This window comes from Alternaria rosae (genome assembly GCF_020736505.1).
Source record: "Alternaria rosae strain MPI-PUGE-AT-0040 chromosome Unknown BKA58scaffold_1, whole genome shotgun sequence".
Lineage (NCBI taxonomy): Eukaryota > Fungi > Ascomycota > Dothideomycetes > Pleosporales > Pleosporaceae > Alternaria > Alternaria rosae.
In genome coordinates this window covers 876,682-896,962 of record NW_025763570.1, presented here as the reverse complement: position 1 = coordinate 896,962, position 20,281 = coordinate 876,682, and the positions used below count along the sequence as shown (strand labels likewise).

Here is a 20,281-nt window from a genome sequence, read left to right as displayed (position 1 = left end):
CCGCCAACCCAGACGCTCTCCGCAACGCAGGACGCAGACTCGCGCCCTTCTGTTCACAAGATTGAGATGTACATAGGTATACAAAAGAAGACCTTGAAGAAGATCAAGCTTGGCCGTCTACCTATGTTTTTCAACATTCATTCTTCGGTTTCTTCGGCGCGAGCGTGTCATGGCATTGCTTCGAACATTGAGAAGCAAGACCTTACTTGAACATCAGACTGGCTACCCGATTTGACCCGACTCTTCTCTTCACCTAGCTTCCCGCTGTGTCTTGGCCTCCATCTGTAAACAATGCGAATGCGGCCGCCTAACACCGATAGGCGACTATCGGTTATATGAAAGAGGTGTAGAAGAACAGAAGTTGTTATAGAAGTATAAGATGGCGTACTACTCGTCAATGCATTTCTTTAGATACCCATCAGTTCCTGTCCTCGTCACTTAATCATCATCGATTCCGTCGTCGCCGACATGTCTATCACCGAGTTGGGCTCAAAAACGCACGAGTCTATTGATATCGAGACTTCCGGATTACCACCGAAACAGGCTGTCACCCAAGCTTACCGAGAGCTACTCACAGATCAGGCCTCTCAGCCAGACAAGGTCTTTGTCGCGGGTTCCGAACTCCGGCATCTGGATCCAAACTTCGTATCACTAGATGAAGACAAACAAGAACATCCTCGCGTGAGTGCGACTAACTTTGCTCCGGTCTCAGAACTCACATATGTTCCAGTTCTGGCCGATCGCTAAGAAGGTGCGCGCTACCGCAATCGTGGGAGGTTGCTGTTTCATCTCGCCGTTCGCAAGCACCATATTCGCGCCGTCCATTCATCTGGTCATGAACGACCTGGATATCATAGACAGTACCGTCGGCGCCTTGCAAGTCTCCATCTTCCTCTTCGCATTGGCGATCGGTCCACTCTTCCTTGCCCCGCTCAGCGAGCAGTACGGCAGAGCAGCGATTATACACTTTGGCAACTTGGTCTTCATTGCCTTCTCTCTCGGAGGCGGCTTTTCTCAAACTGCTGGTCAGTTCTCAGTTTGCCGGTTCTTCGCTGGACTGGGTGGCTCTGCTGCTATCGCGGTAGTGGGGGGATTCGTGGCTGACGTGTGGGATCTTGCTGCCCGTCCGAAGGCATCTGGACTCGTGATGCTTGGCCCGTAAGTCTACGGTTGTGCATCGTCGATAATCTTGCTTACCAGAAGTAGTGTCTTAGGCCCTGTTTTGGGCCCAGTATGTGGAGGCTGGATGTCGGAGCGGGTCTCTTGGCGCTGGACTCTCTGGATACCCGCAATTGCCAGCGCCTTACTTTCGATCGCCGGGTTCTTCTTTCTCGATGAGTCCTATTCACCAAGAGTTCTGCAGAATAAGCTCCCAAGGGAACGGAAAACGAAGCCTAGCGCTGAGCTGTATACCGTCTTGGATCTTCAGCACCGCCCTACTGGCCCTGCTGCGCTTGTCAACGCCTTCGTCCGACCGTTGGCATACCTTGTCCTCGACCCAGCTCTACTCCTGGCCTCGCTGTTCTACTCAGTAGTATTTGGCGTCGTATACCTCATCATCGTTACTTACGCCGACGTCTTCGGCATCGGCTATGGGCACAGCGTCGGCATCGTTGGCACCGACTTCCTCGCCGCTGGTATTGGTATGCTCCTCGGCACATTCGCTACTATTCGCGCTATGGAAGCCATCTTCAAGCGAGACAAGACATCCGGACAAATGAAGTACCAGCCCGAGTCGAGACTCATTAGCTGTTTTGTTGGTGGAACATTGCTGGTCGGCGGGCTCTTCATGTATGGATTCACAGCCACACGAACACATTTCATGGTTCCACTTGCAGCTATCATGCTTATGATGGCTGGGGGCATGAACATCCAACTTGCGTTGCAACTGTACGCTATCGATGCCTTCAAGTTTCCAGCTTCTGCAGTCGCTGCCATATCCTTCCTTCGCTGCATGTTCGCTGGCGCATTTCCGTTGTTTGGAGAGAGATTGTTTGCTAAACTTGGTCTGGACTGGGGTGTGGGGTTGTTGGGTTTTCTTGTCTTAGGTTTGGGGTTACCACTGGTATCACTGGTAAGTGCAGATGCATCTGCTTATTGCATGGAACTTTACTGACCTCATCACGTAGCTCTATATTTATGGTGTGAAACTTCGTATAAAAGGCGCCGATCGTATGGAACGCTTCGAGGGCCTGACGGTATCCACGGAGTGATGTCTATTGAGAGGAGCTGCCTAATGATTGTCCGAATGCGAGCGACCTTGTACTATCCTCATGGATCTCCAACCATCATCGTCTCTGGCGGCCCTAGATAGCTGTCTTTGACCCCGCCCCTAGTATCCACAACAAGCTTCTCCAAGTAGACCTCAGGACTATTGACACTCCAACGAAGCGTGTGTTTCCCTTCCGATGCCTCACCAAGACTGATTCTCCTCGTCCAAACCTGGTTCATAACTTCACTCGTCCACTCTGGTGGCACATCGCCCGCATCCTTCGGATCACCCAACACACGTGTGAAGTTTTGAGCGGTATCATCAAGAGAAAGCGAGAACTCCATGAGAAGATTAGGGTCGGTATCGAGGCAAGCATTGATGTAGATCGTCACATTTAGTGCGGTGGTATGGTTGAAGAGATAGATGTCGTATTCGACAAATGCCGTGGTAGAGTCTTCAAGCCGAGCAGCATGAAAAGGCCGTAATGCGATAGAGCCAGATTCGGTGCGCGTGCCCAGGTAGGGAATATGAGCGAATGATATCTTGTTGCTTTTAGTGCCGTTACGGAATGACGAACGCTGGAAGTGCGGGCTCTCAATGGATACGTAACCTGCTGTTTCTGGGAAGCCTTGAAAATCGCTGGGTACTTTAAAATTGTGTACTGGAACATGTATGATGTCGTAGTATGGGTAAAATGATGGCGTTGATATTACACCAACCTCTACGGTGTCGTTGTATCCTTCCGGCACCCGTGTCCAGTCGATGGTGATGTTGAGCCGTTGCTCGTCTACGGTTTGGTTGAGTCGACCAGAGCTTGGTGTTATCGACAACCAATCCACCGGAATATCGCCGAGCTGCCAGTCGAGCGGAATGCGGTAATCGCCCCGCGTGAAGAAATCTATGGTCCGCTGAGCAGGCCCATAAGGACTCATCTCCGGCAATTTGGCTGGAGACTTGGTGAAAGGCAACGATGGATCGATTGACTCAGCCCATCGGCCCTGGTCGAGCGGACTACTGGAGCCCTCTGCATAGATACCGAGATTGCCAACAGAGAACTGCATGTTTTGACGCAGTTGAACGAAAGAGAGATTCGAGACTATGTCACGGGATGGATTCATCCAATTCTTGGGCTTTCCTGTGTCGAATGTTTCGAATTTGGCCTGAGACATGATGTGACGCCATTTTCCGTTCAGGATAGCGTCAAAACCTTCCACTAGATTGTAGTCATATTCGAAGTCGGCCAATATCTCATAAGCGAGGGCGTTTGCTGAGTTTCTTCGCTCCATAGCATGTCGGTAGTTCATTGCGGTGCGAATGTTTACAGCGTAATATGTGGCGCCTGATACTAGGGGATAGAACACTAGCTCGTAGAAGGCGGCTTTGTGATCGCGCGGCATCTGGTCGTATAATGCTTTGGTTTCGCGCCTAAGTGTGTTCCATCTTTTTAGGATCGTTTCGGCTTCGTGATAGTTCAATACTGAGTACGTGTCTGGTTGGACCATCTCAAAGCGGCGCATTCCAATAAGATAGTTGAACTCCATCAGTAGAGCCGCAGTATCATCGGCATGTTCGGGACCAAACTCGCGCTCGGCGTAAAGGCGCAGATATTCTGGTATCATGTCGAAGTCAAACTTCGAGACATCCCAAGCTAAGTCCATAGCGAATCCCAAAGGTAGCTCCAAAGGCTTGATGTCACCAACATTGATGACCCAAACCTGATTCGCATCGCGCCAGTAAGCCTGCAAGAGCTCTTTCAACACTTTCGGCTGAATTTGTCAGGGAATGATCGCTCATGCAAGCCGCACATACTGACCAAGCTGTTGGTATTCGACCACTTGTACGATCGCGGTCTACCAAAATACTCAAAGTGAAAGTAAACGCCAGTGCCGCCTTCCCTAGCACCCTCGTTGCCCGTGGGTAGCCGCAAAATCTGGCCATGGTTATCATCAGGCATGATGATGGTAACGTCATCTGGCGGGCTGAGTCCTGCCGCATAATAGGTCGCTACTTCTTTATATATTGTCCACGCTTCTACACTTTGTCAGCGTGGCGTGGACCTATTATCCCTATGACCACTCTTACGATTCACTTTCTGATCACCTAATACTTCTTTGAAGATCTGGCGCTCGACTTCAAATACTTCTCGAAGTATCTCTAAGGCATCATCTCCGACGATCGCACTATCACTTGGGCCGCGCATACCTAGAGTCACATAACTCTCGTTATTCCCCATTCTCCGGATGCCTTCTTCCATGAAGCGCGTGACGTTATTTTTGTTCAATCTCCAGTCCCAGGGCCCGGTCTCAGTCGCGTTCCACTCATTGGTGGCTCTTTGCATCGGCTCGTGATGGCTGGTAGAGATTACGATACCGTAGTCATTTGCGAGCTGCTGATTTCCTGGATCATCTGTAAAGAAAATGTTGCCTGGGGATGGTGTCGTCGATCCCCACATGGCAGGCCATAAGTAATTGGCTTTCAACCGAAGAAGTAGATCGAATACGTGGGCGTAGAACTCGGTGTCGAGAGGATAGTAGGAGGAGTTGTGTCTTACAGCCCACCAGGTGACTAACGCTGGTGCTTCGTCATTGATGAAGAGCCCCCTGTATTTGACTGATGGCGGGCCATGAACGGTAACTTTTGGCAGTGCGAAGATAGCGGCGTGTTTTGTCGTTGGGACATCTGCCCACCAATGGTATCTGTCGCAACCCATCAATCGACACCTAAATGTACACAACAAGGGTACTTACGGAGATTGCCCACTTTGTTCGGCAAGCGTGTGTACGCCAAAGATAGTACCGCGTTTATCGCTGCCCACGATAACCAGCGCCCGTTCTACTCCGGCTATTGGATTAGCGATCACAGCCGTCCTGAAAACTTCCCATTTCCCTTCAAGATCTGATACATCAAGACCTTTCTCGGCGGAGAGCTGACGGATGAGTGTCGACCCTACAGAGCCGACGATGATGCCCGTTGCTGAAGTCGAAATCGTAGAATTGGTAGTGGCATTGCTGAGCCCGGGTCGGGTGCCAGTGATCTGCTCGAAGTCGTCCACTAAGCTTTTGAGCGCAATGTGGATACCCAGGAAATCATCTGTATCAGCAATGACCGTGGCGCCAGCAATGTCCAAGGCTTGATCTCCAGGTTCGAAGCCTATAAACGTTTCCTCAAGCAACGCATGCACTGTGTATTTTGAACAGGCCCAGAAGGCCACAAAGATGTTCACAACTCGCATCGCTGAAAGACGGAAATTGGATGTATGCTCCTGGCTGAGTTACGAGGAATAGATACGAAGAATATAAAGTTACTGTTAGTGTAGTGCAGAATGCGCGGGGAAGCATGCAGTGTTAGGGATCCTTTCTGCGGAGGATCTCCAGCTGCATGTGGATTCTCCAGCATCGCCATGCGAGCTATACGAAGTTCCCCAACCCTTGGCTATACAGCGGAGGGATATGTTCCTCCTTGGACTGCATGCTAGGGCAGCCGATGTGATCCTCTGGGGTCGCTAAACTCAGAGTGGGGTACAGAATGTCCGTCGAATCTATGAGCTCGGGTCAAAGCCATCCGCGACCGATGGATTGTAGATAACGCGGATCGCGTGCGCTGCGTCTTCCGTCTCTAACGTGAGCAGCAGATGCGTGGGAAATGCAAACCCGTTGCCAGTGGTCGCGCGACCGCGCGTCTAGTGTGCCTTCTCCGCACTGCGCTCGATAGTCGATACTGAGCGACACCGGGTGCTGTCATTATTATGAATGAGCGTTGTGCACGTTAAAAGGCGTCCGTGATCACAGTAAAGCCTGACGGTATTCTTCCGTGGTCATTCGGAGTTGTTAGGTGCACACGGGATGGAATCGCGTTGCCGGCTGCTGACGTCACGCGTTCTAACGCCGGTCACTCCCGAGGGCCACACGCCAAGGCTTTCAAGGTTGCGAAACCCAAACGCGTTCTTTCATGGCTGTCTCATCCTGTCGGCGTCACATCACGAGCCTGTTTTTGCGCTGTCTTTGGGCTATCTTGAGTTTTCTGTCTTTATCCTGAGTTTGTTTTGCAAGACCAGGGTTGTTCGCATCGCGCCGACAGACCATGTCAATGACCAGCCCGAACCAAAGACCAGACTCCAGTCTGAGTCAAAGGTGCACTCCGTTCTCCGTTGATTTCCAAGAGCTATGCTTCGTGTACGTCGGAGAATTTGCAGCAGCAGCTAATGCAAATCATATCCACTACCAGGTACTGTTACCCGATCTGGGCCTTGAGAAGCAGCTCGACCCGCTGCACTTCAAGTCGAAGAAGTCCATCACCGTATCAGCATCCGTCGGGATATCATGCGTCACACTCCCTGCCTCATACGCTTCGAATTTGTCGCCATACCGAAACCTCGTCCAGCCTTCGAAAGGCACGTCTTCCGTGATCTCCGTCGGCTTCTGACTCACATCGAATACGCTCGTCCACTGCTTGATCTGCTCACGGAAGTTTTGTGGATAAAGTACCGTGTCCGCTGTGCCATGGAGTGTTTGGAATTTTGGTCGGAAGCCGCGATACGTGGGATATGCGTTGCGCACAAGAGCTGCCCATTGCGGTCCGTTCTTCACGATTTGGCCTCTAGCACACGCGTCACTCCAGACGTCGAAGCCGTCGCCAGCAAAGCAGCCGAAGGGTACACCGGCCCATGCGCTGCCTGCTGCGAACACGTCCGGATAGCTACCAATGAGGACTGAGAAGATACGGAGTCAGCGTGTGTTTTACATGCATCTCCTACAGTCACGACTTACCGTTAGTCATCATCGCGCCTGAGCTCGTTCCTGTAACGAAAACGCGGTCTTTGTCTGCATGGTACTTTTCCAAAGTCCAGCGCACCATGGATACAATGCCTAATGCGTCGCCGCCTCCATTGTGAGTAAGTGACTCTTGGCTACTGACATCCCAACATTGATCCGTATTCAAAGTTGAAGTATTGGGATATATCGAGATGAACCCGTATTCGTCACCAAGCGAAGCCCACGGTCGATAATCGAACACCTGCTGGGCAGTGCCATGGCACCAATGTGGGGACACCTACAGACGTAGACGTACGAAGTCAGTATATGTCTCACAGGCACGTACAGCCAGGACTTACCAAAATCGGGGGGTTCGGCGGAAGGTTGGCCGGCACGTAGATGAACATCGAGACATTGCGCGGGTTAGGGCCGAAGTCGGTGATCTCCGTGAGCTTTGAGGTGAGTTGCGCGGATGCCGCAGCCGCGAAGAGCACTGGCAACATGGAGATGAGGGTGAGCATGGTGGCGACTAAGATGAACGTTGGTCGTCCTAGATTCGACGTTCCCGCACCATGGAGGCTTCTTATAGTTGTCCACGACGGGAGTTCCACAGAAGCAAGTAGTACGGCGATCTATTCTGTACCCCCGTTTCCAGCGCCGGGTACGAGCGTTGCAGATCGCACTGCCGCGTACATCTGAGCATGCTCTTCGTACAAGCCATTCGTCTAGCCCTATCACGACACGGAGGAGAAGGTATATTAACCAGCATCTATCCTGCCATATTTCTCCGCATCTGCAGCCCGTTAGCGTCAATTCCAAGCCTTGGACATGTCCACACCATGCATACGCCGGAATGTGCCCAGATCACACGCTATAGACTCGACGCTCTAGTCTGTGCGAGAGCGCGGACGTGCCAAGCATGCAGTGGATCATTTTTCGTCGTGCTATCATTCTTTCTTCCAGCATCGTCATTGTGAAACGCCCTTGCGAGCGCAATCGGGATTTCACAGCGCGCGACCCAAGTCTCTTTATCGAACTGACGGCTTCACTGGCACGATATAATATGACCTCTCACAATGTCACAATGCATCGCGATATGGCCTCAGTATGTATACATCTCGAAAACGTCTGTTCTGGTCAGAACAGAGTCATAGTCTGAATCAACCTGAGGCCTTGCTACCATTTTCTTACACCGCAATAACGATGGCACCCTCAACACAGGATGAAGTCTTCCAGAAAATCCAGGAAAAAGCTAAGCGTAAGCGTGAAGAAGGAACCACCTTTACTTCCGGGGTGATCACTAAGCTCCCGAATGGCTTGTATGCTGCCAATCTACAAGGTGCTCTATCCTTTGACTTTCAGGATGACAACTGTTTTCCACTTAGAAAGTGCCTACCCGCATAGCTGGTGAAGAACGCTACTGCTCCGTCGCCTCCGAAAACGTCTTTGATACGAAAGACTGGCAGAGCCAATCCAAGCCGACAGGTTTCATCGGTAACTAGCCGCCAGCCACAATCGAGGATCTTGTCGAAGATGTCAATGAGACCGAGTCCTGTATCGAGGCTTGCCCTAACTGCGCCAAATGCGACGGAGAAAAAGAAGAACAAGAACATGGGGAGGAGGAGGAGGAGCAGGAAGGTAAATACTGTATGTGTGGGTACAGTGCATGGGCAAAATACCTACATGGCTTCTGGCTGTCTCACCTACTACTCCAGGATGTCGGTCTTCGCCGCCATAATGTTTTCGCGCGCAAGGTAATCTTCGACCATACTACTTCAGGAGCGTATGTAGGCCGGATCATACCAGCCAAAGACGATGAGACTTTAGCTCACGGACGAGATACTTACTACACCGGAATCGCGATCGGTAAACCGAAAGTAGGGCGAACTCAGACACAGGCCGCGGCTTGGTTAGACGGTCTTCATACCGGCTCAATAATCCGCTTCATCAACTACTCTTGCAATCCGAATACGGAATTCCGAGCGATGGTATGTTCTTCGGAGCGTCGAGCCGTTTATATCGTCACGAAACGAGTCATCGATATTGGCGAAGAGCTGACACGGGACTACGGTCTCGAGTGGTTCAATGGCGACCAATACTGTCTTTGTAAGACTGTTGACTGCAGATACCCACGCAGGAAATCTGAAAATTTCGATGTATCCGAGGTAAACATCAGTGGAGATGAGACCGCTGATGAAGGTGGGGACGATGATGCTCCAGAAGATGCCTTGACCGCCTCAGATGATAGCGCAAGTTCTAGCGAAGGATCGGATAAGTATACCCACAGTCCCGGGTTTTCGGTAGCTACACGCGTTCGTTGATCTATATAGAAAGAATGAGATGTCCGCGTTCAACCTGCCGACGAACCCTCCCTTCGTTGATCAAAAGTGGGTCAGCAATATTCCCTTCCAGCAGAGCCTCGACCGTAGCTAACTAGTTAGACGTCCTGCGTCTATACGCAGGTTACGTCAAAAGTGCGCGGAACTCAAGATCTTCTCTTTGAGACCGTGGCCCGGGCAGACAGCTATTCGGTCCGTCTCCACGTGGATCGTCATCCGGAGGTAACGGAACAATGACAGCCCGAAAACTGGAGAGCCTAAATACGATCGGAGGTGCTGACATGAGATGATAAAATGACACCGGGCGTTCCCCGGTCGCCCAACTCGTTTGCTCATTCGCGACATCATGTGCACACTAGCTGTTCCGATGACATCGCCGTGGTATTGCCGTTGCGCCGTTTGGGAAGACCCAGTAACGGCTACCCTTAGCGTAGTTCATGAAGTACAATAACTTGTCATGGCAAGCTTCGGTCCTCATCTTCCACAATCTCAATCACATCTCATCTCGACCAGATCGCGCTGCAAGATGGCTAGCCGGCGGCAGCCCTCTCTATTGCGACTCCTCTTCTGGGTGACAGTCTTCGAGTCGACACCACTTGTTTTGTCCACTTCGAATCACGGCAGATCTCAAGAGCCGTTATGGTCTTTCGTAGACCCTTTGATCGGTACCGTGGGCCCAAAACCTGGTTCCGCTATCGCAGGCGGTAATTCATTCCCCGGCGCAAGTTTGCCTTGGGCAATGGCGAAACCCGGCATTGATACGAGCTATATCGGGCTTCCGAATGGTAGTGCAGTGGACGCCAATGCCGGATACACGCCTCTGGGAAATGTAACAGCCGTGAGCATGACTCACGTCAGTGGATCCGGCGGAGCTCCAACCTGTCAGTTCTCTACTTGCGCGAACGAATTGCTTGGGTATTGACAACGTCTAGATGGATTAATCTCGCAAATGCCGCTCTATGGCGACCTCGCATCTATCAACCTCGCCGACAACATGACTTATGCCCAGAACCGAAGTCTAGAATTGGAGTCTGCAACAGTGGGCCTCTTCACTACAACTCTGCAGAACGGCATCAAGATCGAGATCACTTCTAGTAACCATACCGGATTTATGCGATACACGTTTCCTCAACCAGAAGTCCCTTCAAGCAATCTTTCCACTGTCAACGTTGATTCAACGACGGTAGGAGCTCTTGCAGCCAACGAACACGATGCGCATATCCTTGTGGACCTCACACATGTGCTGCCAGCCTATTCGTCGATGGCCTACTCTCAGAAGTTCCTGCACGGCCAGCTACATGTCGGGTCTTCCCCGGACGGGTTGCCGTCATACCATGGATCAGCGACCTACACGGGCGGATGGCCGCAGCCTGACTCGCACACTATCCATTTTTGTGGAAACTTTAGTGTGCCTGCGGGATCTGTGCTGACTCCAACATCGGACTATGTCCAGGGAGATACTTCCAGTATTGCTCCTGGTGTTGGCACCTTCAGCTGGCAATACAACCCTTATTCGCCGCCGAGCTTCAAGGCTCGCCCGGTACCGCGCGCGTATGCTGACGTTCGCTCCTACGCTGGGAGCGGAATGGGCCTTGGCGCTCTTTTCAGCTGGTCCCCTCCGAAGGAGCGAATCAACGGCACCCTTGCTCTTGAGGCCAAGTTGGGCATTTCGTACATCAGTGCTGTTCAAGCATGTTCGCACGTGGAGAAAGAGCTTCCTGATGCAAAGTCCTTCGATGATGTCGTTGAGCAATCGAGAAAAGAGTGGGAAGATAAGGTACTGAGCAAGATACAGATCGGAGACGATGACCATTCGACAAGTAACAACGAAACTTTGAAGAGGATGCTTTACTCTGGGCTGTATCAGACAGGTCTAATGCCAACTGACAAAACCGGCGAATGCCCTAATTGGGAATCAAATGAGGCCAAGCCATACTACGATGACCACTATACGCTGTGGGACACATATCGTACCCTTCTTCCCTTGTATCATCTGGTCTTCACGAAGCCGTACTCGCGCATTCTTTCTGGACTCATTTCTATCTTCACCGAAGAGGGTTATCTACCGGCTGGCCGTGCGGCGAACTGGAATGGTCGCGTTCAGGGTGGCACGCACGCAGACATGGTCTTAGCCGACGGCTTCGTCAAGAGCGTCCATGCACTATCCGGCGAGACAGGTCGCGGCGAACTCGACAGTGGCATTGATTGGCAGGAAGCTTACAAGGCAGTAATGAAAGATGCCAACGTGTTTCCTGAGCGCAACGTTGATCCGGTTGTATTCGACGGAGCCACCAAGGAAGGTCGAGGGGCCTTGGACGACTATCTCTCTCTTCGCTTCATCACGCGCAACCACACCCGTAGTGTTTCTCGTGGTGTCGAGTATCCGCAGAACGACTTCGCAATCTACAGCATGGCATCTGGGCTTATGAAATCTCAGGAAGACGTCGATCAGATGCGCGAACGAGCAGGCTGGTGGCAGAACCAATGGAATCCCACGGCGAACACAACCCTCAACGGTACCGGTACATTCACTGGCTTCCCAGGGCCTAGGAACGCAGATGGGACGTGGAACACTACTACTTACGACCCACTAAGCTGCGGAACATGCGGTTGGGATGCGGATATTTATGAAGCCAAGGTTTGGGAGACGGCATTCAGTGTCGCACCGCATGACATGGCCAAAGTCATAGATCTAATGGGTGGCGACGAGGCTTTCGTTCGTCGACTGGACGCCTCTTTCATTCCAGGCTTCGGAACGTCAGTTGGCGCAAACAACGATGCCGGCTCCGCTCTCTTCAACCCTGGAAACGAACCGTCATTCGCCACGCCGTTCCTCTACAACTACGTTCCCGGAATGAACTGGATGACAGTCAATCGGACTCGAGCTATCGTCGATGATTTTTACAGCGACGCTCGTAATGGGTACCCGGGAAACATCGATGGCGGTGCTCTTCCTAGCTGGTTGGTCTTCAACCTCATGGGCATGTATCCTGTGTCTGCTCAGCCGCTCTATCTTCTGTCCGCACCTCGGTTCTCCTGGCTAAAGGTCTCGCTCTTCAGCGGAACGGCGGCAGAAACATCGTTGACTATTCGAGCACAGAATCTATCGAGCACAAGCTTTTACCCGCAGAAGGTCACCTGGAACGGACAGGAGTTGGACCGAGCTTGGTTGAAGCATACTGAAATTGCGGAGGGAGGTGAGCTGATGTTCTACATGGGCGAAGAGCCTAAGAAGTGGGATGTTGGTGAGCGGCCATGGTCACTATCGACTTCATCGTCGTAAATATGGCCGTAGATTTTGTGGCTATGTTGATCGTATTGTGTGATGCGCGACTATTACGATAGTTCATTAAGTGAAGAAGCGAATCGGCTAGCACAACGTAGTCGTCGAAGATATCTTGCAACCACTTACACAGAGAATCAAGCTCGGTAGATCAGATAAGTGCATGCATGAATCTAATAAATTACCAAGGGTTTGTCGGCTACGTTACCAGCCAGCTTGCCCTCCATTGACTAAAAGAGTGTCAACGAGCTTCCCTTCCATGAAAGCTTCGATAGTAACTAGCCCAGTCGGCACATCGGGCAGGACAATATGCCCCTCGCAGAGTGTACATACCCTTCTTTCCTGTTTCGCTTCACTCAGTACCACATTCATCTCACTCATTTTCGGCGCCAGCGTGCCACGCTGTGTTATTGGCGCGGAAATGAGGATAGTCAAATCTTCACACGACCTCTTTTGGCAGTCGGAAAGTGTCACATTGAGTGCTGTGCCGCTCATGCTTGTCAGACTTGGAACGAAGAATGCCTGGCTATCGATCCGAAAAGTCTGTTCCAATGCACTGGGTACCTGTACAGAGAACGACGTGGCATTCTGGATGGCATATTCAGAAAGCGAGAACGGAAAGTACGTCGTAGTTCCGTATTCACCACCACTGCGACCGAACACTGAGCTTCCCATCTCCGCTTCTGGTACAAGTTCCGTCTCGTGGTGGTTAATACGAAGGGTTAGTGATCGTGGTGGTGAGCTGTCCGCTGGTGTGAGGATTCTGATCTTTCCCGAAAGCGTCAACTTCCCATCTTGGCCGAAGTCAAAGGTTGTGTTAAACGGCTTGACCGGCATAACAGTAATCGACTCGCTGAGCTGAACACCCGCAGGCACGGTGTTGATGGCTCGGCCCATGAGCTCGGCGCAGGTATCAAGAAAGCCAACTCCTTGTGCGAAGAGAGTATGCATCGTCGCATTCTTGTCGCTCTCGTAAAGCCGTTTATCGGAGTTCATTGTGTCATTGTAGGAGTTCACCAATGGTCCTCCCTTGTTTCCTGTCCCGTTCAGGTACTCGCCAAGGACGTTCGGATCGAAGACGCCGCGTGTAGTGTCGAAGTTACTACCACCATTTGTGTTATTGGGCGTGACGAAACTCTCATCTACCGCCTCGGGGAAGCCACCCTACACGAAAAAATGAGCAAGACCCAGCTAGAACGCTAACCAGGCACCTACGTGGTGAACTGACCCAAGAGAGTGTCCGCAAGCTGTAAGACCGACAGCAGCCACTTTATCGAACCCAGCGCGCTCGAAGAACAGCAATGTCTCTTCTAGATCAGTCTCCGGTGCTGGAACACCAGTCGTCTTTCCAGCTTCCGTCGCATCGACACGTCCAGCTTGAAACGGCATCTGCGCGCCTCCGCATAGGTTATTCGACATGACCGTGCCGAGCGCAACGAGATCAGCCACTACCGCTTCGTCAGCATCATTTTCATCACCGATCATCCATTCGAAGCGATGCACTCACTAGAAATACCCTCCCCAACAAACGGCTTCCAAAACGAAAAACTATCATTAAACGCACTCCCTTTATTCTCTTCCCTCGCCGTCTCAAACCCAATACTGGCATCAATACCTCCTGTACCAGCACTCACATTCGCGGTAATGAAGTCGTGGAACATGACGCGCATCCATTGGGCTGCCGTGGTGCGACCACTGTTTAACCCTGTAGTACCGGTCTGCGAGACATAGTTCGTGCAAGGTGTGATTGCGGACGAGAAGTTTGAAGCGTAGGCGCCCCAGTTATCGACGAGGATGTGTTCGAAAAAGGAAAGAGCTGGGGTGGGGTAGTATAAAGCAGCGTGCGCATTCGGCAGGGTGGAGAGGAGTGGAAGGAGAAAAGGGGTGGTTGCGAAGAGTAGCATCTTAGCTTGCTGTTAGACACTGGATCTGTGTTTGGAATACTGGGAGCAACTTAGGGTTTGCTGACGGTATCCAGTCTTATATGTCATTCTTTGCCAAACTGTTTCGACAGTATTTGGAATATTGCCTGTTCGAGATGCAGCGTGACATCGCAACTATCAAGTGATCCAGATCTTCGGAATACTGCCTCATGCGCAACTACCGCTGAAGATCTAATCGGTGGCAGTGTCTGATTGGCTGCGTAGAAACACCGATCCAACGTGCATGGTTGGGCGTGATTAGATAAGCCATGGTAAGCTGACATTCTTCTACTACCACCTGCCTTTTAGGAAGTTCAGAGTTGAAGTTCTCCTGTCATACCTCATACTCTTCCCACAGCCCACACGCTACCCAACTTGAGCCATCGAGTGACAACAAGAGCTACGGCACCCACACCCATTACGCCTGCCGCGCAGAACCACACACCCTTGAAGTTCTCTACCGCACCATTTCCCTCGCCCTTGAGTGCGCCCATGGCAGGGTTACCGAGAAGCCCGCCGAAAGCAGCAACTAGATACGCCAATCCGAGACGTACGCCGATGGAGGCCTTGTTGGGCGAGAGATCGGTGATAGTAGGTCCGGGAATAATGATAACGCCGCCAGAAAGGAAGCCATATACAATGCTGATAGCGATGAGACCGTTCAATTCCTGGGCGAGGGGTAACATGCAGAGGGTGATGATGCATGCAATTGTCAGAGGAAGTAGGGTGTTCACACCGCCGTATCTAGACTTGTGAGTACTGAACTATTACGAAGACAATACGACGAGAACGTACCGGTCGGCGACGAAGTTTGGAACAAAACGGCCGAATATATTGGCCGCGTTCATGATCGATAACAGGTTGAATGCCATGTCCTTCGACACACCGAGCTTGATAGCGTACTCCTGAATGAAGAAGAACGGCACAAACGAGGAGGCGACGAACAACGTGAAAGCTATGACGAAGGTCGCGTATGGCAGATCTTTGAAATGGTGAAAGCCAAAGCTGGAGCCCTTGGATCCGTACTGGAGCTGCAAACGCATCACCACAAAAGCGACCGCGTTGGTTACAAATATGATGAGCGCAAAGATGCGAACAGCCCACGCGAACCCCACGCTGAGGAAGAGCGAGCGTAAGGAGAGAGTGTAAGCGATACCAGCAACACTAGCACCAGTCGAAGCAAGGCCAGTAGCCAGCATGCGTTTCTTCTCGAAGAACATGGCTAGTACGGCGACAGGTACTATCGCCATCAGTCCGCTGCCAATACCCATGCATACTCCCTGAGAGAAGAAGATAGCCCAATAGCTCTTGTAGAAAGAAGTCAGGATCAGACTAAGTACCTCGAGGCCCGTGCCAACAGCGATGATACTTTTGAGGTACCCCCGGTCAAGCAGCACACCGCCAGGCAAGCAACCGATAGTGGTGAAGAAAAGCTGTATCGATCCGATCCAGGCAATACGCGATGCATCCTGTTCTGGCATCAAAGTGTCGACGTAGTACGTTTGGAAAACGCCAAATGCATTGGGTAAGCCCCTTCTGGAATTTAGCCTCTTCTCGCCTTGTTTGTTATTGACGTTGCATGCCACTCACCAGGAATTCGCGAACAGAATGAACCCACCGAGAACCTGCATCCATGCCACTTTGCCATGATCAACAGGGTAATCCTCATTAGCTTGCGCACTCGCCGTAATTTCGTGCGAAAGCAGCTGTTGTGTTCTTTCACGCTGCGTCTCGTGGTATGAGAGCAATGACTCTCTTTCTGGATCCATAACTACCGTTTTAGTCTGATTTTGCAAGATCTGTAGATAGTAACGATAGTGCCTAATTGTTGGGCGCTGGTGTAAGATGCTGTAGCAACTGGATTTTCTCAGGGTCGATGCTTGATGGGGCGCTAGTAGGCGGTTGATCGTCACTTTTAGTCATGAAACTGCAGGTACAGGTCCGAGCGGTGAAGGGAATCGCGCAAGCGAGGCATGCTCTTATTCGTTGCGAAGCCGGGGGTAAACAGCACTAACCAGGAACAATGGAGACCTGAAAGTATGGTCATTCAGCAATATTGAAAGCTTCAACTGAGGACGCCCTGAGATGGGGGTTTAAGTTACATCCAGCCCTGGTAGCCACTCCGGTCACATCGCAGGCGCCGTCGCCTTGTTCTCTCTACCTCCTTCGTCATAAGGAGGGGAACGCCCTATCCGATGCCAGAGCACCTAAAGCCGACACTCTGAACAAAGCATATCTACCTTAGTTCTTCCTGAGCAGGACCCTGTGTAATACCAGCTATCCGCGCAGACTGGGAGAGAGTGCACACACAGATCACCACAGTCAAGAGGCAGAGCGCACCGCCGTAGGCCAACCCAAACCCGGTAAGACGGCGAGAGAAAATGTTACGCCAGGTAACGACATTGCCAGGCCTATAAGCCGAGTCCACCAACCATCCGGCATTCTTCAGCCCGTCTCTGAATTTTTCCATGTCGGCCTGTGTAAGACTGATCATGATTTCATACGGCTCTCCTTCTTGCCCTTCTTTGTCTTCTTCCCTGGGTAACACCACGATGCCACCTTCGCTGACCCACGCCGCTCGCCGAATCGCAGTTGCATTTGGCTTGCTTGTACCTGGGATGCCCCATATCCTGTCGGCTCCCATTCTCTGCCAGCTAGTGATGTATAGGTCTGGGCCTTTGGGAAACTTCAGAAGAGATTGCTGCGCTTCGGTAGGATTGATAAGGACGCTGTTGATCTGGGTGACTGCCCATGTCGCGTTGATGGCGTGCAGAGCGTCTGTGATTTTGGCTGCGATGTCCTCAAGAGACGCCGCGGCGCCATCAAGGTTTAGGGTCGGCGTAGCGGACAGTACCAGGTTGCCCAGATAGTCCGGGGATGAGAAGGGTGGTGGAAGAAACTTTCTGAGGTCTACAACGACGGCAAGGGTCGACTGCGTGTTACCCGAAGCGGTGATCGACTTCGAGCGGGCGCGTATGACATTTGCCCAGACGATAGCTGACAGTACGGTGAAGTTAGATACACGCTTCCCGATCTTAATGGATAGCTCGTTGCGAAGCTCTTCGATAGCTTGCGATGAGAAGCGAAACATTTCGGCAACTACTTTGTTGGGTCCTTTGTCCGGTCCTTTGCGGAGCTCAAAGCGCTTCGCGAATGGCTTCTCAGATGCTTTAGTAGACTGGCCTGCTGCATCCGCTTCCTGAACCAGCGTTGCGAGTGCTCGACGCGCTGATGACGGGTCTGGTATGACGTTCCATTCTTTGACGATATCCTTCAGTGGTTGGAGCTGATCTTTATAGCTTGGCACTCGATAGTATCTAGCAGGCGGACGCACTGGCGGTAGTTTGTTCTTGTCAGGATTGAGGGCTCGTACTGCATCAGACCATATCTTTTGAATCCTTCCGTTGCCTGTGCCATCGACAACGGCATGATAGAACCAGGCGCTCAGTACCAGTCCTCCGGGAATGAAGGTAGCCTGGGCTGCGAAGGTTGGTAACGGTCCCCTCGAAAAGCTTGTCATTCTTTCGGCATACGCATCTTCGCCCAATCCAGCGTGGTGCTTCAGCTCGTTCGGGCAGAAGACCGTAGCAGGTAATTCATCTGGTAAAAAAGCATGATCCGCAAGCGAATCATAGTCATGCTGTGCATCGTCGTAACTGACTGTGAATATGCGTCGTGCTTCGGCTTCGAGGTCAATAGGGTCGGGGTACTGCACGCGGAGAAGGTCCGTAGAGGGGTCTAGGTCGACAGTGCCAGCAAGATATGGAAACCGTCTCAAAACTTCTTTGAAGCCATCGTGCAGCGCTTCTTTTGCTTTATGGGCGCGATTGATGTCCGGAAAGGGAAAGATGATATAGTAGCGGCCATAGACGCGTATGTGTGGCTGCTGGTCGAGGTGAGATAACTCTAGCTCTTTCGGAATGCCGGTTGGCATTGCGGGGGTAGCGGTCTGGAGAAGTTGACGAAAGTGGGCTTTCTTCGTGTTGGGCTGGACTCCGAGGCGAAGGCTTTTAGGGTCCGTTGCAGTGGAAGGTCGGTGGTCGAGGCGCAGGTAGCTGTGCGAGAATCTCCAATGGAACTCCATGAAAACCTGCCGGCGAGTATAAAAGCTTCGCGGTGCTGTGAAGTCGCACTCTGCAGAGGTGAAACAGGTGAATGCATTGCCTTGTGCGTTGTATTGACTCTTCGATGTGACGGTACAGGTGAAGGCATTTCGGTGCGTTGGTAGTTGCAGACGGATGCTCAGACTGATATGCAATACATAACAAACAAAAAGCATGTTACCCAAATCTCCGAGCTTTGACATGGTTCCGACCATGCACTGGCGATCCCATTGCACGGTGTGCCTGCCGACACTAAAGTATTGGGCACGGTCCGCGAACCGTGTTCCGATGCGCGTGGCATGATAATCAGCGGTTGGCACAGATTAGCTTCATGCCGCATGTCGCTCGAGCCCGATCATAGCGGACTGATCAACCTGCCCGCCCAACACACCAGCCTTCTGCAGTATGCCAACGGTCTTGTTGACGACCTCCTTGTTCACGCCTTTCACGTCTTTGGCAAAGCGAACAGTCTTCAACCACTCTCGCGCGTCCTCTTCCGAGTAATCGAGCTTGGTGCTTATGTACTGGACGGCCTCTTCCTGGTTCTCCTCAAAGTGTTTGACTCCCTTGTTGATCTTGTCCATGACGTCCTCGAGTTCCCCAGTAAGCACTGGCTTGCTGGCGTTGGGCGCCGAACTCCAGTTCTTCGGGTTCAATAGATGGTTTGCGGCGACGATCTTCCACGAGGACCAGGGTGTGTAGATCTCGCCGATGCGCTTGATCTCGCCGTTGTCGTAGTAGCGCTTCGACGTGAAGTGCTCCCACATAAAGAAGTCGGCCGTGCTGTCATTGACTCCATCGCGGAGGTTTGCAAATGTGTTCAGCACCTCGACGGGGAATGGTGGGCTGTTGGACGAAGTGTCGAGCCACCCTTGCTGGTCGGCAAGCACGAAGCTCATCACGTAGCTGCCGCTTCCTATCCTTGACACGCCGACTTTCTTGCCCTTGAGGTCTTCTATCCCGTTGAGCTCGTTCCTTCTGGCGCCTGTGGATATGGCCCAGCACAGCGGAGTCTCGACGTATGTCCCCACCACGCTGAAGCCAGCGTCCTGCTTAGCCGCCTGTGCTTTTCCCAGTGCCGCTATCCAGCCTTCGGTAAGGCCAACTCCAATATCGATTTCATCGGCTTGCAGAGCAGTGACCATATGCCCTGTGCCACTGGGGAACGGGAGGAGCTTCGCATCGAGGTCGTAGTGCTTCTTTGCAAACTCGAGCGGTGTGGAGAAGTGTTCTATTTCCGTCAGCGGGGGATGCAATAGTATTGATGACGCGCCTACCTGGCACGAAGCCGATGCGTAGCGGTGCCATGGCTGCTGTCTTGGTTGAGAAGCTTCGGACTGGTCGTGGGGTTGGTGAAACGCGTGCAAGTCGCAGTGTGCGTAGCATTGCTAGGTAGGAACTAGATAGGAGGAGAAGTCTACGTGAATGAGGGTTGTATCAGTCAAGTACCGTTGATAGAGTTTCGGTAGGGCCGAATCATCAGTTGACCGCCGGTGGTATGCGCAAGCTCATGTCACATGAAGCTGCCCGAGGTCGATGATGCGCGTCAGCCTTGCCTAGTTCCGATCGGAATGGTGTTCCGATCAGCTCCGATCCTCGCTTTGCACCTCAATGTCTCGGCGTCATCTCATACCACCACCTCTTTCCTATGGTCTCCTTGCTGTTTTCGAG

At 52.0% G+C, this 20,281-nt stretch overlaps 9 protein-coding genes across 9 annotated transcripts; 3 read left to right on the top strand and 6 right to left on the bottom strand.

The window, feature by feature from the left end:
• Positions 1-2: 2 nt before the first annotated feature.
• BKA58DRAFT_445846 (major facilitator superfamily domain-containing protein) lies at positions 3-2,242 on the top strand. Its single transcript, XM_046174160.1, has 4 exons — positions 3-681; positions 731-1,158; positions 1,207-2,074; positions 2,130-2,242. The coding sequence occupies exons 1-4, from the start codon at positions 469-471 to the stop codon at positions 2,211-2,213; spliced, it is 1,593 nt and encodes a 530-aa protein (XP_046030503.1). The 5' UTR covers positions 3-468; the 3' UTR covers positions 2,214-2,242.
• On the bottom strand, positions 2,120-5,444 carry BKA58DRAFT_445830 (uncharacterized protein; the record flags this gene model as incomplete). The annotated part of the gene is made up of 4 exons (XM_046174159.1): positions 2,120-3,978; positions 4,026-4,243; positions 4,295-4,908; positions 4,960-5,444. The coding sequence occupies 4 exons, from the start codon at positions 5,442-5,444 to the stop codon at positions 2,272-2,274; spliced, it is 3,024 nt and encodes a 1,007-aa protein (XP_046030502.1). The 3' UTR covers positions 2,120-2,271.
• Positions 5,445-6,429: 985 nt separating this feature from the next.
• BKA58DRAFT_304732 (Alpha/Beta hydrolase protein) lies at positions 6,430-6,921 on the bottom strand (the record flags this gene model as incomplete). Its single annotated transcript, XM_046167026.1, has 1 exon — positions 6,430-6,921. A coding segment is annotated over one exon (492 nt), but the record flags the coding sequence as incomplete, so codon positions are not given.
• A 1,334-nt stretch (positions 6,922-8,255) lies between these two features.
• On the top strand, positions 8,256-9,417 carry BKA58DRAFT_371869 (uncharacterized protein). The gene has a single exon (XM_046169069.1). The coding sequence runs from the start codon at positions 8,613-8,615 to the stop codon at positions 9,282-9,284; it is 672 nt and encodes a 223-aa protein (XP_046030500.1). The 5' UTR covers positions 8,256-8,612; the 3' UTR covers positions 9,285-9,417.
• Positions 9,418-9,828: 411 nt separating this feature from the next.
• BKA58DRAFT_445822 (glycosyl hydrolase family 92-domain-containing protein) lies at positions 9,829-12,687 on the top strand (the record flags this gene model as incomplete). Its single annotated transcript, XM_046174158.1, has 2 exons — positions 9,829-10,183; positions 10,235-12,687. The coding sequence occupies 2 exons, from the start codon at positions 9,829-9,831 to the stop codon at positions 12,583-12,585; spliced, it is 2,706 nt and encodes a 901-aa protein (XP_046030499.1). The 3' UTR covers positions 12,586-12,687.
• Positions 12,688-12,789: 102 nt separating this feature from the next.
• Positions 12,790-14,536, bottom strand: BKA58DRAFT_415768 (heme peroxidase; the record flags this gene model as incomplete). Its single annotated transcript, XM_046172569.1, has 3 exons — positions 14,093-14,536; positions 13,801-14,033; positions 12,790-13,749 (listed from the first exon to the last, which is right to left on the bottom strand). The coding sequence occupies exons 1-3, from the start codon at positions 14,487-14,489 to the stop codon at positions 12,790-12,792; spliced, it is 1,590 nt and encodes a 529-aa protein (XP_046030498.1). The 5' UTR covers positions 14,490-14,536.
• Positions 14,537-14,582: 46 nt separating this feature from the next.
• Positions 14,583-16,513, bottom strand: BKA58DRAFT_5595 (major facilitator superfamily domain-containing protein). The gene is made up of 3 exons (XM_046175534.1): positions 16,098-16,513; positions 15,303-16,040; positions 14,583-15,251 (listed from the first exon to the last, which is right to left on the bottom strand). Exons 1-3 carry the CDS (start codon positions 16,274-16,276, stop codon positions 14,849-14,851), a joined length of 1,320 nt encoding a protein of 439 aa, XP_046030497.1. The 5' UTR covers positions 16,277-16,513; the 3' UTR covers positions 14,583-14,848.
• Positions 16,514-16,550: 37 nt separating this feature from the next.
• BKA58DRAFT_407070 (transferase family-domain-containing protein) lies at positions 16,551-18,441 on the bottom strand (the record flags this gene model as incomplete). Its single annotated transcript, XM_046172006.1, has 3 exons — positions 16,551-16,664; positions 16,936-17,778; positions 17,842-18,441. The coding sequence occupies 3 exons, from the start codon at positions 18,439-18,441 to the stop codon at positions 16,551-16,553; spliced, it is 1,557 nt and encodes a 518-aa protein (XP_046030496.1).
• A 498-nt stretch (positions 18,442-18,939) lies between these two features.
• On the bottom strand, positions 18,940-20,106 carry BKA58DRAFT_445818 (uncharacterized protein; the record flags this gene model as incomplete). Its single annotated transcript, XM_046174157.1, has 2 exons — positions 19,888-20,106; positions 18,940-19,841 (listed from the first exon to the last, which is right to left on the bottom strand). Exons 1-2 carry the CDS (start codon positions 19,994-19,996, stop codon positions 18,940-18,942), a joined length of 1,011 nt encoding a protein of 336 aa, XP_046030495.1. The 5' UTR covers positions 19,997-20,106.
• Between the last annotated feature and the right edge of the window lie 175 nt (positions 20,107-20,281).

Bases quoted from the DNA above. Each gene is read 5' to 3' on its own strand.
- BKA58DRAFT_5595 (XM_046175534.1), bottom strand. From the start codon at position 16,276: ATGGATCCAGAAAGAGAGTCATTGCTCTCATACCACGAGACGCAGCGT. The intron at 16,041-16,097 runs GTGAGTGGCATG...AAATTCCAGAAG, and splicing joins ATTCTGTTCGCGAATTCCTG to GGGCTTACCCAATGCATTTG. The intron at 15,252-15,302 runs GTACGTTCTCGT...TCACAAGTCTAG, and splicing joins CCAAACTTCGTCGCCGACCG to ATACGGCGGTGTGAACACCC.
- BKA58DRAFT_371869 (XM_046169069.1), top strand. From the start codon at position 8,613: ATGTGTGGGTACAGTGCATGGGCAAAATACCTACATGGCTTCTGGCTG.
- BKA58DRAFT_445846 (XM_046174160.1), top strand. From the start codon at position 469: ATGTCTATCACCGAGTTGGGCTCAAAAACGCACGAGTCTATTGATATC. The intron at 682-730 runs GTGAGTGCGACT...CATATGTTCCAG, and splicing joins ACAAACAAGAACATCCTCGC to TTCTGGCCGATCGCTAAGAA. The intron at 2,075-2,129 runs GTAAGTGCAGAT...CTCATCACGTAG, and splicing joins GGTTACCACTGGTATCACTG to CTCTATATTTATGGTGTGAA.